Here is a 16,578-nt window from a genome sequence, read left to right as displayed (position 1 = left end):
TTGCTTTGCTCCAACCAACCGAGGGAACCAGCTACCCATATTCCTCCCCGCTTTCTCCTCTTGGGAGGTTGCTCTGCTCACAGATCCACAAGACCAGCAGCGGCTGATCGAGCGGGCGCGCACGAGATGGACAGGCAACCGAGTCCATGCAAATAGGGGCTTGCTGGTAGACCACGCGCAACACCTGAAACATCTCGCAAAGTTGCACTGAAGATAACACGTTCCATTCTTATTAAGGCAGGTTCCCATGTTCCGATTTAAGATTTTTACCTCTCTTGGTACGCAAATTTTGTCCTAGATCTAGGATTTTATTTTTTATTTAGTGCTTATAATGGGAAAGGGGGGGGGGGGGGGGGGCTGCTTAAACGAGAATAAAAAATTCTCAGTTTCTGCCGAGGATTAGTTGACGATATGGCCGATTTTAAACATCTCAGTAACGACTTTGCGAAGGCAGATGTGGCACGGCGTCAGAAAGGGCACTTTCGGCACTGAAAATGCTAGGCAGCGTTGGTCATATACCTTCCAAGAAGCGGCGCTATCGAGCTGGGCTCATGCGCGCCGCGTTGGTAGCCCAGTGCGAGCGAACTGGCGGCGCGCGTTTGGTACTCCGGAATGCGCTATGCCAAATCTATCGGCTGAAAAACATTATATATTATATGGCGCGCATGTGATCTTTTATTTTTATTTTCGCGGTGCTTGTACGACGGAGAGGGAGGGGGGGGGGGTATATTTTGGAGGGCATCGCTCAACAGCGAGCGTGTACAGTATTATTTCCGGGAAACTGCGACAGATAGTTATCGCCACTAGGGTTTTTCACACGAATCAATTAAATATTATAGTTCTTTAATAGATAAACGTTTGTCGATGTGTAACATTTTATTATGTCTGCTTTCGGTCCACCATGGTGATTGAATTGAAATCGAAATTTAAAGTTTCTTTTCCAGCAAACGTTATTTCCTCCTGTCCGGTGAAATCATAAACAACGGGGCTTTACAGTATACTTCTCCTGTCTGTCTGCTTATTCCAGCTGTACGCCGTGGGTTTCGTTATGGGCAGTTCTTTTGAACACGCGATATACACCTCGCCTCCTATGACCACGGCGTGTGCCTCATTAGGGGAATCCATATGTTATTGCCGATTCCATTAAGGGGGGACACCCCTCTTAAAACTTTTTTCCTTATTTATGGGTGGATCTGACTGAAACTTGCACCATTAATGTACTTTTGCATGCTGATTTCAAATATCTGATTAGTTTTCTTGTAGATGAAATAGCTTTCAAAATATTACCTAATTCATGTTCTTCGTTTGGAGGTGAGTTAATTACTAAACACTTTATGGCATGAGGAGAATAGCCCTGCCAGAGTGATCTAGAAGGATCATAGAGTGCCGCTAGTCATGAATTAACGTGGTAGAAGAATTTGAACCAAAGTTACAATAAGTCAAACTTTTATGAATAAAAGCCCAGGTTGGCACCTAAGATTGATAATTAATTCTGTAAATGTTGCCGCATAATAACTGTACATATTTTTGTCCTACGGCACTGTCGAAGGTTTTCTCTTTCTAACAAGACAAGAATGAGAGCTATAGCACAAATAGACTAAGAGATATCTCTCCTCCAAAATTGCAGCACCCTCAAAATTGCAGTTTTGAGAAAACGAGGAAAAACACTTCACAGCATGTAGGTGTAAATTATGTCAATGATTGATATGTCAACAAGATCAGAAACAGGTGGAAAGTGATCTGAAGCGAAAATTAATGGCCTATGCCAATTTGAGCCAAAGTTACGCAATAGGAAACGCTTGAAAGGAAAATTCCATTTGGGTACCGAAGACAACATAACCTTCTCAGCAAATTTTCTTTTGTCGTCACTGCATTTACCTTGGTTTCATGAGACTCGCAGGATTCCCTTTCTAGAAAAAAATTTTTTAAAGCAATAGCAAGAACAGGACCAGAGATATTGATCTTTAAAAAATGCAACACTACCAAAATTGGAGGATTGTCGGAAGCACTCAAGCCTCACGGCATTTAATCAGGAAGGGCAACCTCAAAGACCTCATGCTATTAAAATGCACCAGGAGCATAGTCGGGGTGCATGCTGTCGCGGTGTTTTCTTTTTTCTGTTTTAGCAACGCCAAGCGAAGCCGCCCGCTTCTTTGCAGAACGTACGCTACGGTGCAAGTCCTTTTCTTCAGCTCTCCTGGACCCAGTTGCTGTCACATTTGTACTGCATTCTTGCAGAATTGCTGCTGCTGTATGCTTGCAGCCGGCATTGAAGCGCAGCACAGCTTCTGCTGTGGCTGCTTCCACAGCAAACAGTGATGAGTGCCGCTCTTTGTGGATCAAGGTCCAGATGACCGAGTGGAAGCTTTCGTTCGAGTTCTGGGTCTTCCCCCGAATGCACTTCTGCAGCAGGCTCTTCTCTGATAAACGACTATAAACAGGCAAAAGAGCATCAGCCACATCTCTTGGCAGACTGTAATTGTGCTTTGGTGCAGGCTCCTCTTTTGGCAGCGTTGTGGCGGCACCATGACTTCTCACCGGTAGGACACAAACTGTGTTTGGGGCAGTCATCAGTAGATGTGATGTGGTAATATGTCGCCATCACAGCTCGCTGCATGGCATCCACATCACCTACATTTGATCGAAGCGCTCGGCCATAATATATTGCCAGCTTGTCAACTAGATCAGCTGTCAGCCTTCCTCTGCCGCCAAGACTTTGCTTCCCTGCACCCTTGTGTCTCTGCAAGAGGTTGCGCAAAGCTGCTCCCATACGCTTGTGCACGTGAATTATGCAGTCCTCTTTGACTATTTCAATGTAGCCATAGATTGCAGCATCTTTAAGAGCACTGAACGTGCGACTGTCCCCATCGCATAGCATGGTTGTGTAGCGCATGTTGTGGCGCTGCAGAGATCTTTCAAACAGAATTTTGCCAGCCTCTACTTCCATTTGACCAGCCTTGGAGTTGGTGTTTTTTTGGCACTGGTGGCGTGATTTCCAAAGTTCGTAGCCGTCAGTGTTTGGCTTGGGACCAATTTCGCAGCCCAGACAAAAGTTTGACAACACCACATAATCAAGCACGTAACCAGTGAAGAGTTCCACCACGGCACCGACGCCTATATGTGATGAGTGTCCGCGCGTCATCCATGTGCCGTCGTAGCACACGGCAATGTTCCCCCTATGCCCAAAACACAAGTCATCGTAGACCTTCGCCACTGCCTGCGCGGCTTGTGCCATAGCGGTCGTGGCGGCTCGGGTAGCAGCGGGTTGCAGTGTGTTCTTCAGATGCCGTTGAAACGTCTTGTTGTGCATCCCGCGCCGCGACAACCCCATCGCCGAAAAGATATCGTTCATTGCTGTCTGGCCGTTACCGGTCGACAGCATTGCTCGACTAGCCAGAATATTCAGCTCAAAAGGATTGCACCTTTTCTCGCCGTCAACCCTCCGCGAGTTCCACTCGGCCGCAATCTCACCGCAGTTGTCGCACAGCACGATCAGTTTTACGGCGAGGCCATAGCTCCGGTCGCTGGTAATTAAACGCACGCATCCACGACACGTTTTGCACCGCACGGCATCCAGAAGGATATTCACAATGCTGAGGTCAATTACCGCATAGGAGGCTGTTCCGTCCGCATCTGACTCTGCGGACGCACCACTTGCATCGGCGAACAGCGCGGTCTTTCGTGCCGTCGCCGGCGTCGATACCAGTCTATCAAGCGTAGCCTGCTCACGGGCACTCACTTGAGTTATGTCACTGTTATGACAGGCGCGGTATCAATACGTACACGACTGCAGTCGGCACGAAGAACGGCGCCGTTGTCCAGCGGAATCGGAGAAGCGTCGCCGCCCGCAACGTGATCGTCGCACAATCCCGCAGCACTGGCACTTGCTTCTTGCACAGTATGCAACGAAGTCGCATTCTTAACGCGTTTCTTTGGTTGCTTTCGCCCGAACTTGTGAAAAGAGCGGTACTTCTTCGCGCCTGGCATGACTCTCGCGTTGCACTAGCGTGGTCGGCAGAAAGACAAAATGGCGTCACTGGGAGTCCGCATTTCAGGGCTAGCTTGCCGGAACCAACCAAACGACGCCATTTTGATCACGTGCCTTAACCGGCCAATAGTAGCGCGCGCTGCATGCTATCTTTTTGTTTGTTTTTTATAGGGAAGGCGGAGCGCACAGGGTTGCTTTCCGAAAGAAAAAATAAGCCTTAAGCGCGCGCTTTCGAACGAGACCAAAATCGCCGCGGTGGAGCGCGTAGTTCTCATGCGCCGGGCGATCGTAATTGGGTGTCGTTTGTCCACAATTTAAAGGGCAGTGGGTGTGGTACTGCATTTTTTAATCGCTATAACTTCATAAATACGCGGGGTATAAGGATGAAAATTTGCGTGCAGATGCGGAATGGTGCGAGGAATACGAAAATGAAAAAATTGAAAATCCGATTTTCAGGCCGATTTTCGGTGCCAAAGAGCCGTGTCCCCCCTTAACGCCTTGCTTTTCTTAGTTCAGAACAGTTCGGTAGGGACAATAATAGAGTTGAACGTTGAGCTAGTTGGTCACACATCTCTTGGAAGAAGGCAGCAGAGCAGGTAACACATAAGAAGCACACACAAACACACGGACAACGCTGCACTTGTGTTTTTGTGTGCTTCTTATGTTTTGTGTTGTTACCTGCTCTGCTGCCTTCTTCCAAGAGTTCGGTAGGAGTTGAGGTGCTGGTATATCAGCGCTCCTTAATTATTTACCTCTGACTCAAGCCGTAATGGTCGGTAGATGTGTCCATTGCAGTTGTGCGTATGTAAATATATGGATCTATTTACTTAGTGAAAGTGACTTGGGAAGATTCCCCAAACACGTCAATTTAGTTTTTGAATAGTTATGAAAGTCGAATTGTGTGTAAACCGATCCACAATCGCCGATACGTTTTCTCTCATAGCCTGTTTTTGAAAAAAAAAAAAAAAAATTGAAAGATTTTGTTATAGTGGCCGATTTTCTAGAACTCGAAATTTACACTGGCTACATATGCATTTGCTCTATTCGTTAACTTGCGAACCGCATCTCATCTATCGTTGGAATACAAACATGTGCTGGTAAGCATTTCAAGGAAGCGAGCACCTTGATGCGATTTACTTTTGTCACGGCGTCTCTGGGGTCGGGCTTAGGGGAAATAAAATACTCTAGTTCACTTTATTCTGGTCTTACATATTTTTCCGCGCCGCACGTACAATTATCCTTATCTACTAGAGTTGGACGGCAAATGAAAGCGGAAAAATTCACGACGTTGCCTGAATCAAGAAAACCCGCCTCGAATAAAGGCGCACCCAATTCCGATTCGTGTCTCGTTTGACCCGCCCTGAGGTGGGGGTTTCGTGGAGAGAGGCGGGCTCTGCGTGCTGCTGGTCGCAGTACTGCGGAGAGCTTGTTGGGAGTTCTCAATGAAATTAGACTCGGGGCCTCCGTTAATTGTTTTAAATTTGCATCGGAGGGAGCAAGGCATCGCTGATCGAGTCGCCTTGTTCTCGCGAAGCGCAACGGCGGTAGCAACCAAGCAGCGCGGGATGTCGAAAGGAAGAGGATTTCTCTCGTGGATGACGCACCAGTCTACATCGAAAGGCTCATTTGCTATGCGCGCCCCGAGCATTTGGCGTTCGCGCTTCAGTGTCTCATTATTTTTATCTTGCGTAGCTTGTTTTATGCTGTTCTCGCTACAGCAATGTTTCCTGATGAGCCAAAGGTTTTCTCTTTGTCGTTAACTCTGTTTCGTCCCTTTGTTTTTTCGGTTTTTTTGCTTTCCCCCTTTTTGGTCGGTTGCTCTTTTCCGTAGCTGTATCGGTTAGTCTCATTAATGTGCTTTGAAAGGCAATTTGGGAGACAACGACTCTGTCACGAGCTTAATTCGCAATCTTGATGATGGCGGCTTTTGAGCTACCGCCGCCCCCCTTTCTTGTCACTAATTAAAGCGCTCGCTTTCAGCGGTGTCGGAGATAATTCTCCCAGCGTCGGGTTTTTATTGAGCTTTGTTTGAGGTGCTTTTTGCGTGCTTTAAATATCTCTTTGCGTTCGATTAACGTTCTGCACCGTTTCTGGCCTTCATGTTCTTCACCTTCATTTTACGTTTAAAGCATTCGGCTATCGTGTTTTTTGGGCCACGGCGAGTTTGGAAGCATATTTGTGAGATTCAAAGACTGACACTCCGTCATTCGGTGAAAGAGATCCCCATTCTCTGTGACGATCAGCGGTATATCGAGGCGGTTCCCGGCTACGGCTTTCGGCTACGGCTTCGTGAAAGGCTTTCGCTTGTTTCAACAATCTGATTGTCATCAGTGACTTTTAGCCAGGGCCAAGAGCGGTAATGTTTGGGAAAAAAATTTGTATTTTGAATCAGAGGAAATCTGTCGCGTGATGTATGCAATGCCCACAGATGTTCATGAGCCATGAGCACGTCGTCGGCCGCGGTTACTGAGTGCGGTGGTTACGAAAGCGATGACTGGCGTGCCTCTTGCTTGTATTTCTTTTCTGTTCGGGAAAATAGTGCCGCTTCTGGGCTTAACATCACACACGCCAAACATATTGTTACAAGAATAAGCAGCTTGTTGAAACTTCACGTATGTTAGGGCAGGCGCTTTGTTTAATGGTTGAAATGCGCGCCCGCGCACGACTAACACTCCACTAATTTGGGAGGAAACGTGTAAACCAAGCAAACGTTTTTCAGCTGCCGAGAACGCCATTTATGTGGCAAACGGGACTACAAATACTGCAAAATTTTCACTTGGTCCTTGAGCGCGATTCTTTCCTGTGCTATTATAGGGAGATGGAACTCAATGAGATTACGGTTTGTGAACGTGAAGCCTGTTGTTTTCCAGTTATCGTTTGGAGTACTTGTAAATAAAACAGACCGCAGGGGTCGAAATTACAAAGCGAAACGTTGCAATCGATTTAGAAACTATATAGTGAGGGATATCGATTTCTTAATTTAACTCCCGAAACGTGGCTTGCTGGACGGGTTGGTGCATTACTGGTACACTATTGCCACACTAACGAAGATGTACTCGAAATCAAGGTCTGGCTTTTTCAGTAAAATTTATAGCATCAGTTCATGCACTTGTACTACAGTAAATGGAAGGGGTAAATTAACTTGTCAAAATAAAATATCCACTTCAGCCATTATATTTGTCGGGAGTTTTATTGCCTGCAACGCCGGCCTTCGTTTACTTAGCTTAGCTTGTTGTGCAAGGAACTTTGTGGCAAAAATTCTGCCTCGCGTGTAAGGTTATTATAACAGAGGACTCATATTTTTCTCGCTAGTGGTTCTTTAACATGCACTGATATCATATAGCAGACGCGTGTTTGCAAATACAATACGGCACCCCAATAACATCAGGACCAGAGCGTCTCGAAGCGGCAGGCGATTTCAATCAACACAAATTACATCAAGGCTAGAAAGAACACTTTCATTCACTGGACTGTAATTCATGCTTAATCAACCTGCCGCATTGCGTGACACGGACAATATCCGGCTTTTGGACATCTCATTTACTTTCATCATCCACTTTCGGAGACTGACGTTGCAGTCAGTTAAGTCTGTGGACCTCCCCCCTCCTTTTGACCCCCCCCCCCCCCCCCGCCCCCTCCAGACAATGAAAAAAAATCAGGAAAGCAATTGGTGTCGAATCCGTCAAACCAATTACTAAACGAATGAGGTCAACCTTTCAGGCTTCTGCGTTCATACACCTGTCCTCCGTATTGCGTTACTGGTGGCGCCATCTACAGGCCGTGAAACACGCGATATTACAATGTTGTAGGCATTCTGGTGGCATGGCCGTGTTACGTTGAATATTTCGTCGACACGTTCAAGGTCTGTGTACTCCTTTCATTATTACAGTACTGACTTATTTTCAGAACTCGCTCTTCAAGCGGCACGCCGTCAAAGAAACACTTTGATCTAACTGAGCTAGCGAGCAGAGATTCTTGCCGTCAGGCACGAATGCTGTGTCAATGACACATACGCTGTCCTTTCCGGTAAGGAAGCTGAGCCCATCGTATGGCAGCCGCATTCCATCGCATTCTGACACCTGCCAAGAATGTAAAGTCTCTGATGCCTAGGTTTGCCAGCGCTGGCTTCGCAGTGCACCAGCAGATGAGATGCGCCCGCGTTCTTTAACGATGACTCATGTACCCCCGTGCTATTATCGTTGACGCGTACTTCTTGCTCGTGACTGGTGTCTCACTTGTCTGTTTTTGTTCTCTGTGAACGTGTGCCAACTCTACCAGCAGTTTGCCCATTGAATGTGCTACTCCTGGTGAAAACCCTACAGACCGCATGGTTTGTTTTTCAGTCGCGTTAAATCGAGCTCTCGTCTCATGCCTTCAAAAAAGATCCAAAGGCCGCAGAAGTTGACGGCAATGGCTTCTGTTCTCTGTAGTTCGGGTGGAAAAAAATCACTTGGCATGAATATTTTTAACCAAAGGTTTGCGAGTAGTGATTCATTGTATGTTTGCATTTTGGCGTTACACGTTACGAGTGTGCCTGTTTCTCATTTCGTCCCCTTTATTTTCCTTTTCTTTGCAGAAAACAAGGGAAAAGGTGAGTCCATTTACTCTCATTATGCTCTCGTTCCTTTTTTCTTCTATCTTTCTGATACGGTGCTCTCTTTCTAAGCATTATTTTTATTGAATACGTGCGCGAGTGGTAAGAACTGTTGCTATTCCTTGAACGTATACCGTTCGCATCACCTTATTGAGTCTTGCTTTAGTAAACGCGAGTCTAATTGCTGCACTCACGAAAAAATGGCTCAGCTCTTTTCTGCCCATTTTGGCTGGTGTGAATTCAATAATGCTTGCGTGTTTAATTTATAGCTCGATGTTAGCCACTTGTCGCTTTCATTGCTGCTGCAAGCTAAATTAATATAGTAAATTAGCTACTAGCTTATTAGTTGCATCCATAGCAAATAGCAACATTGGAAGGATGACGTGACTTCTGCGCAGAATCAAGCCGGTGCGAAATATGCTGACCGTCATAGCGGCTATTTTTATCAGTAAAGCAGTGCTTTATTTATCGGAAAATCCTTGTGTTACTGTAGCTGGGTTGCCTCTACTTTTCTTTTATTTAAGGCCCTCTTGCTCTGTTGAGAAATGATCATTACTCCTGCCTTTTTTTTCTCTTTTTTTTTTTTTTTGTTATGGCTTCAGTTTTCTCAGGCAGGTCTATATTTCACATCTGTCAGATGAAAGTTCCGCTGAGGCTGTTGCTTTGCAGAGGAAACAGTCTGTACACAATGCGCGCATAGGAGCACGATAGCAAACACAAAAATCGGCTTGTGCTTTGGGTAAATGAAGTTTCGGTAATGTGAGCCCAGTAAGCGACGTCAGTCTGCGGTGAAAAAGTCCGAGTGCTTGTCTCCCCGATGACAATATATTGCGTTACAGGGGATGGTGCGTTCAGGCCGAGCGCCTTCCTCGTGCCTCCCTATTTTGCTGTCCCGCCCTTTCACGCCCGGGCGAAGCGTAACCAAGCACTGTTGTTCAGGACGCACGTGCACAGCTGTCCGGCGGAGATTGTGTGACACGGGTCGCCAGCGCACTCGGACGCTGCCAAGAGCGGACTCTCTTAGCTGCCGTCCGTTGCTATGGCAACGGCTCACTGCTGGATACGGGATATAGCCGACAGCAACAGAGTGGCTCATGACACTGAAGCACTCCGGCCTCGCGTCAAGGTGGAAAGGGGGCCTGTAATGAAAGAACGCTATATACCAGCAGGGGAGAGCCAACGGGCCGAGCTTCTTACGCTTACCGCACGTCGCGAGTCTCACTACTCGATGATGTGAGGCTGTCGCGCGGCTGTCTCCGCGACTCTGGCATACTCCTTGAGGCTAAGCACACATGTGGAAAAATGGAGCAGCCGTGCGCCGTAGAACACGTCTCTCCCCGCTTCTTCGGCGCAGCTGAGGCGGACGACATAGACATATTTTCTGAGTTCATGATGGTCTTTTTAATTTGGGATAAAAAGTAAATGCGCTGGTTGATCAGTGCCCCGATGGAACACGGGGCATCGGAAGTTTCTGTTACTCCGGCCTTCGTAACTTGCACCAGTGGTACGAAGTTGTTGCTTTCGGAACGTGGGTATCGAACCGTGATCTAGCACCTGCACAGCGACATTGTAACAGCGTGCCACTGGATTCGTTGGTAGTAATGCATTTCAGCTGCCGAGTGGCTCGCAGTGGAATGGAAGGGAAGAAGAGGGAGAGTAGTGTCTGGTGCTTCTTTGTGAATAAGCTTTTGGACCAAGCAGACTGGCATGCTGCCGCTTAAATATAAAAATAAAAGCGGAATGATATAGGAACGAGGTAAAGAAGATTGCGACCTCTGTCGAAGACAGTGTGCCATAAAACTTCTCCAGACTTTGGCGTTCTTTCTTTCTGAAGGAGGGGGAGGGGTGGGGGAAGGGAGGCACGTTTGGCTAAGTCGAATCCCTTAGTACGATATGAAAAGTGCGGTATATCGGGGCCGCTGTCGTTTTTGGCGTAGGAACTTATTTGACGTTGTTTTCTCAGAATGCTGATGTAGTCGTCAACTAGGCTACTCAACGAACGTATCTGATCATGTGTCATCAATCAGGACCATCGTTATTAATGTTTTCAATTTGTTTTTACTTATCTCCGCGCAGTGGTTTCATGACGAAAACTGTTAGAACGAGAAATATAGTCGTCCTAGATTTCAGGCAGCGCAGCTTTCGCTTTTTTTCTTTTCTCTAGTACTATCGAGGCGACAAGAACTACCACTCTGAGGTTTTTTTTATTTTTTTTTTAATTTACGTTATCAAATACATTTCTTCCATTCCGATGGCGGTATATGAGCTTCCGTCTGTCGCGTACGAAATTGATTTTTAGCTGGGAGAAAAGCTTGCCCTCCTTCCTGCCGTTTCCTCACGTTCGCCTCTACTTTAACCTCTCCCCCCCCCCCCCTCCCCCCCCCCCCCCCCCCCCCCCCCCCCCTTGTCCCTTTCGGAAGGGTAAAAGAAACTCCCAACTTCATTCCTTCGAGGCCTGGTTCGTACTCGCTCCTGCTAGTCTTTCCTTTTCTTTTTTTAACCTTTCTCTCTGCGCGTTTCGCGAATAGCTGGAGCATTGAGTTCTGTCGATGCTCGCGATTCTTTTTTATTATTCTTTTTTTTGTCTGTGCTACATACTGTTCCCGCTTGGTCAGAGCAAAGCGGAATCTTCGCGGGCTCTCCCGCTTCCTGAATCCTCGGCCTGATGCACAGCGTGAGACGTGTTGGAGTCTTTTTCTCGCCGAAGCCGCCGTTGCTTTGTCCGCTTCCGTTCGCCCTTTCGAATTTTTCCTCTCCTCTTATATTTGTCAACACTGGAATCGGAAACTATCGCCGATGTATTTTTCCTTGGGTGCGCAGCCGCCGTATGCTCCCGATATTGTCTCTTTCTGATTATGTATTTTGTTTTCCATTCCGCCCTGTCCCGGCGTTTTCAATAACAAATCCTTTTTGATCGAAGTTTTGTTTCGCGGCGCAAAGCCGACGTCGAGCCGTCTTCGCGTTGAACGCGCTGACGGAGAAGCGTGGCTGGAAAGGCAGCTTGGAGTGGTTGGGTTCCTTTGCGCCTTCTTATCTTCTTTCTTGTCTTCTTTTTCTTCACTCGATCCTATTCCCCTGGGGCACGGAGATGAAAAAGTGCCGCTGTAGGTTCTGCGATTTACGCTCTTGTGATCGCTTTCCTCTGCCCCAGTTCGCCTTTGTTTCGTCAGCAGCGTGCCGAGTGCTGCCTCTTCAGAAAAGGCCTGCAACGTGCAACCAACCAAACTGGTGGGCTAAGGCTTTGTTTATTTCTCCTTGATTTGCTTTTAGCCCTCGCGTTGAAGGGCGAGAAGTTATAGATTTTATGCATTTTGTTTAGAGGACGCATTCACGGCAGTTTCTTTTTATAGCTACTAGGTTTTTCTATCCTTATCGTTAGTTACTGTTTGAATTTTTTCATTCTGATTGGAGATCAGATTTCTTTTAAGTAAATGCGTCCAGGCTGTCCTCTTCTTGCCAACACCGGTCGTACCTGAGCCTAGTCCACGGTTGCCTCTGGATATGGCTTCGGCTGGCTGTGTTTATCAGTTCTTTCTTTCTTTCTTTCTTTCTTTCTTTCTTTCTTTCTTTCTTTCTTTCTTTCTTTCTTTCTTTCTTTCTTTCTTTCTTTCTTTCTTTCTTTCTTTTTTCTTTTTTTCTTTCTTTCTTTCTTTCTTTCTTTCTTTCTTCCTTTCTTTCTTTCTTTCTTTCTTTCTTTCTTTCTTTCTTTCTTTCTTTCTTTCTTTCTTTCTTTCTTTCTTTCTTTCTTTCTTTCTTTCTTTCTTTCTTTCTTTCTTTCTTTCTTTCTTTCTTTCTTTCTTTCTTTCTTTCTTTACGCAGGAACTGTATCATCACACATTTTCTGCTGATGCCCCCTCATAGTACGCTATGTGCGGCAGAGGGTGTTCATTGGTCTGGAAGACGTAGGATGGCGGGTTTAAAAATTTGTATTGTTGTCCTTTAGCACCGTTTGTAGGAAGTGAGCTTGGTTGAGAGCTTTAAAGAATCACCGTTCTTTCTGCGTGTGATTATATCCCCGGGCTTCGTAGGCTTTAAAGGAGCGATGACAGGGGCATTCGATGTATTGCGGTTTTATGCTTCTAAGAATAATATACAGGTCTGTGGTTCTACTCGCAAAGTTTCAGTGCCTAGTGCGCGGCGCATATTACAAAAAACGCGATAGAAATCGGAATCAGGAAACTCCTCCCACCGAGAGCGACCGGCATTGTGAAATGCTCGTGTTGACGTCAGAGAGGATACGTAGTGGAGCATCATCTGCAATGCAGGCTGCAATATCAAAGGACGTCTTTTTTTTTTTTTTTTTGACGGTTGACACAGGGGTCGTCCCTCATGCAGAAGTGCTTGATGAAAATGTTACCGCACGAAAGCGATATAGAGTAAAGCATTTATGCTGTTTTCTTCAGCATAAGGCACCCAAGTAGCACAACAGCATCGGGCCATCAGCATTGGAAAATAATGGCACAAATGTCGTACCTTTATTGGCGTTCGACCCAAATGCAACCCGAGCCAATATATAACCGGGCTAAAAACAGATGTAGGGCCTATATTTAGCCATTTAAAAAGCCGGCATACCTACGATGCTGGTTTTCAAGTTTCAAATCAATATTTATATATATGCTTATTGAAGGGCTGTTCTATATTGACAACCCAGCCGTATTGGTCGGCTATCGTAATATTTGCCATCGGATGTTCTTCACTGGCTTCTAAATATTTTCATCCTCTCAAATGCATAGGCACTGCAATATTTGTAAGCCAAGCCTACATACTGGCATGCATAATGTTATTATCGGGATTTACATATTGGTTTCATGTTTTGTTGCCAATCCGTTGCATCCGTCATGGAGACGGCGGTGACTGGGAGGCTCTTGATCGGTGCGGGCAGTGAAGCGCGTTCAAATCGCGTTGGGTTTCGCGATGACGGGACTGAAGCAGCGGCGGTGGCACATACTTTCGTGCGCTGGCTGCCGCCAGACTGAACATAGTTCTACAAAAATGCTTTACCAGCAGAAAATAATCAAATCCGACTAACATGCGCGCATAGCAGCAAGTCAAGAGGTACCGCTTCGTTCAAAAGTTTTGTCTGCTCCTGTAACGTCGCAAGCTATGCTCTCGCGTCAACGTATTCTTGTTTACGATTTACTCTTAGTTTTTGGACCGAAAGAGCGACGGCAATTGCTCAGCAATCAGGAACATAACGCTAACCCCTCCCCACTTTCGCGGCACATGTACATGGCAGAAGGAAACGTTGGACAAACGCCTTTTTATATGCAGGAGCGCTTGTTGCTAAAACAAGCCAACTCTCATAACGTAAGAATAATATATGCTTCTGATTTTAGGCCTAAATTATACAGCATGAGCCCATCAATTTCGACCTTCTCGGCAATCTCTAGACGAAGCCCAAAACAAGTCCGAGGATCACTAAGGTTTACATATTATAGTGAAAGCTTCTCAAATAAAAGAGAATATGTTAATAAAATGGTTTTGCTGAAAGAAGAAGAAAAAAAAAAAGAACCTCAGTGGCCACCATCCACGGCGTGCATGCAAGGAGTGCAGCCGACACCGCGAATAGCAGACGACAGGGGGATGACATCTCGTTGTGACGTCAGCGGCCAATGGTTGCCAGACCAGGAAGCTGATTCCGATATTAATAATAAAAATGATTTTAAAACTACTGCACGGAATGAGCTCAAATTTCGAGGATTTACAATTTGGCGTTTGAGGAGTGAAATGCAATAAACAATTTATGCTCAGTTGTTAGCTGTCATGACCCCCTTTAATTCCCTCTCACGCGTTGCCGGCTTCACATATCTTTGATACTCATCGGAGTCTGCTATAGCAAAATGTCAGCCGATTTCATGCGAAGTTTCCTAGCATATTTTTGCAATGCACGGCAGTTTTGAATTCTCGTTTGCGATAAAGAGGGGCTGTAACAAACTTGTTATACCCTTGCACTCTATCGCGTAGACTTGGTTTCGCCAAACAGAGAAAAGAATGCCACTATGGGTGTTTCGGAGAGGCGACGCTTTTTAAATGTTGCAAAAATGAAGGCGACGGTTAGTTATGGGCTTTGGATTGTTGCGTAAAAAAAAAATAATAACGTTCGTTCGCTACTAACAATTCTGTGCCTGGTTCTAGTTCCTGCCTCACGGTGTGCTGTAGTTTCGTTTCTTCAACAGGACCGGATATACATGACATGTTGTAAATTGAACGTGTGTTACATCATTGGGCCTCCGCTTTATTGTTTCTTGTATGTTCTCCCCGCAGGGGGCATCAGTTAAAGCAGATGTTTGCGTGTACTGTGCGACACGGACCCCGAGCACCCATGCTTAGCCGTGCGTGGCATCGCCGTGTCTGGGGAAAAGGGGATCCTGGTGGTTGAGCCGATGCCGAGTGTTTGGACCTTTAAGGCCACTCGGCGGAGGCAACACACCACTTCATCTCGCGCTTCCCATAGACGACACCTCCGGGCTGAACCACCCAGGGGGAACCGGCAGTCGCCTTTTCCTGTCCTCTCCTCCGTCTTTCACTTTCCTATCTCCTTTCTTACAACTATCCTGTCCTCTCTTCTTGGTTTTTCTTCTTCCAGGCGGCTAGGGTTAAGCTGGTGTGGTGAACCACCCTGTGTTCCGCCGTATTTGGTTATAGCTGGGATGTACAGCTGGCATGGACTGGACTTGGTTGAGAGTTCCTGTTCGACCCCCTTGTTGGGCTCCATGGTGGGTGGTTGGCACCTTGGCCGAACAACATACACATTACATGTCTTCCTCTGCTGTAAAAACTGATCGCCTAAACAAACAAACAAAAAAAAAGGCGCACCGAAAACATAGCAGAATTCCTGCAGAAACCAAAGAAAACCTTCCCTAAATACCATGTCGTGCACTCCGGAGTGGGAGGAAAACCGGCCCGAATTTTGTCCCCATTCCTAGTGTCAAAATGTTTCTCAGATGCCCTTGGTCCAAAATACAAAGTTACAAAAAAAATGCAAATGGAGACCTACTGCTTGAATTAAACGACGAAACACAGTACGCAAAGCTTCCAAACCTCCACTGCATTGGGGACGTCGCTGTGACCATCACCTCCCATAGATCTTTGAACACTGTGCGTGGTGTAATCTCCGATAATTACTTCCTCCACATAGGCGAGCAAGAAATGCTAGAAGGTCTTGCAGAACAAAACGTTGTAAATGTCCACAGAATAACAATCCGAAGAAACGACAAAGAGATACCAACTAAACATCTCATTCTTACATTTAGCTCAAGCATACTGCCAGAAAAGATCGAAGTTGGATACTTGAAAGTTGAAGTCCGACATTAAATACCGAACCCCCGAAGATGTTTCAACTGCCAACGATACGGCCACGGATCACAAAGTTGCCGCAGTCGCAAAACGTGTGCAAAATGCCACCAGTCTCAAAACTGTGATGCCCCAGCGCTACACTGCGTGAACTGCGAGGGGGATCATCCTGCCTATTCTAGATCATGCCCAAGTTGGAAGAAGAAAAAAAAGAGATCATCACTATCGAAACAAAAGAGAACATTTCATTTACAGAGGCCAGAAAACGACTTGCAGAAACTGATCTTTTTATATTCACTGCAAAACCGGACTACGCGGTTGTAGCGTCCAAGGGCGAGGCACTACACCGCACTCAGGCGTCTGCCAAGGTGTCTTCGGAACCTGAGACAGGGCCATCCTGCTCGCTCCAGGCAGAAGCAACAAAGGCTGCTCTGCCAGTTTCAAAAGAGGGCTTGCCGACCACGGAGCCGGTAGCCCGCAAGGTTTCCCCTACCAGGGGGAGACCTAAGAGTCGGTCGTTCGTGCCTTCACCACGGACCTCCAGCGCTTCGGGTGAGGCGATGGACTTCTCCCCAGTACTCCTGGGCTGCAGGGGAGAAGGCGCTCACTTGAAAAAAAAAGGGAAAACCGCGTATAACCCCTGCAGAAGTAAAGTAACTTTTTTTAAATCCCCAACATATCATAATACCTTACATAGTACAGT

At 46.4% G+C, this 16,578-nt stretch overlaps 1 protein-coding gene across 1 annotated transcript in view; it reads left to right on the top strand.

Annotated features, from left to right (window-relative positions):
• The window catches only part of LOC146198960 (uncharacterized), a 119,003-nt gene extending 110,350 nt beyond the window's left edge, over positions 1-8,653 (top strand). Inside the window, exon 4 of the mRNA XM_084592011.1 lies at positions 8,565-8,653. Within this exon, the coding sequence (XP_084448137.1) occupies positions 8,565-8,653 (89 nt within the window). The remainder of the gene's footprint in view (positions 1-8,564) is intronic.
• The last annotated feature ends 7,925 nt before the right edge of the window (positions 8,654-16,578 follow it).

The sequence above is a fragment of the Amblyomma maculatum genome, chromosome 2 (genome assembly GCF_055883805.1).
Source record: "Amblyomma maculatum isolate TAMU_Amacu chromosome 2, ASM5588380v1, whole genome shotgun sequence".
NCBI lineage: Eukaryota > Metazoa > Arthropoda > Arachnida > Ixodida > Ixodidae > Amblyomma > Amblyomma maculatum.
The sequence above is the reverse complement of the archived record's forward strand: the minus strand, read 5'-3'. Positions and strand labels throughout refer to the sequence as shown.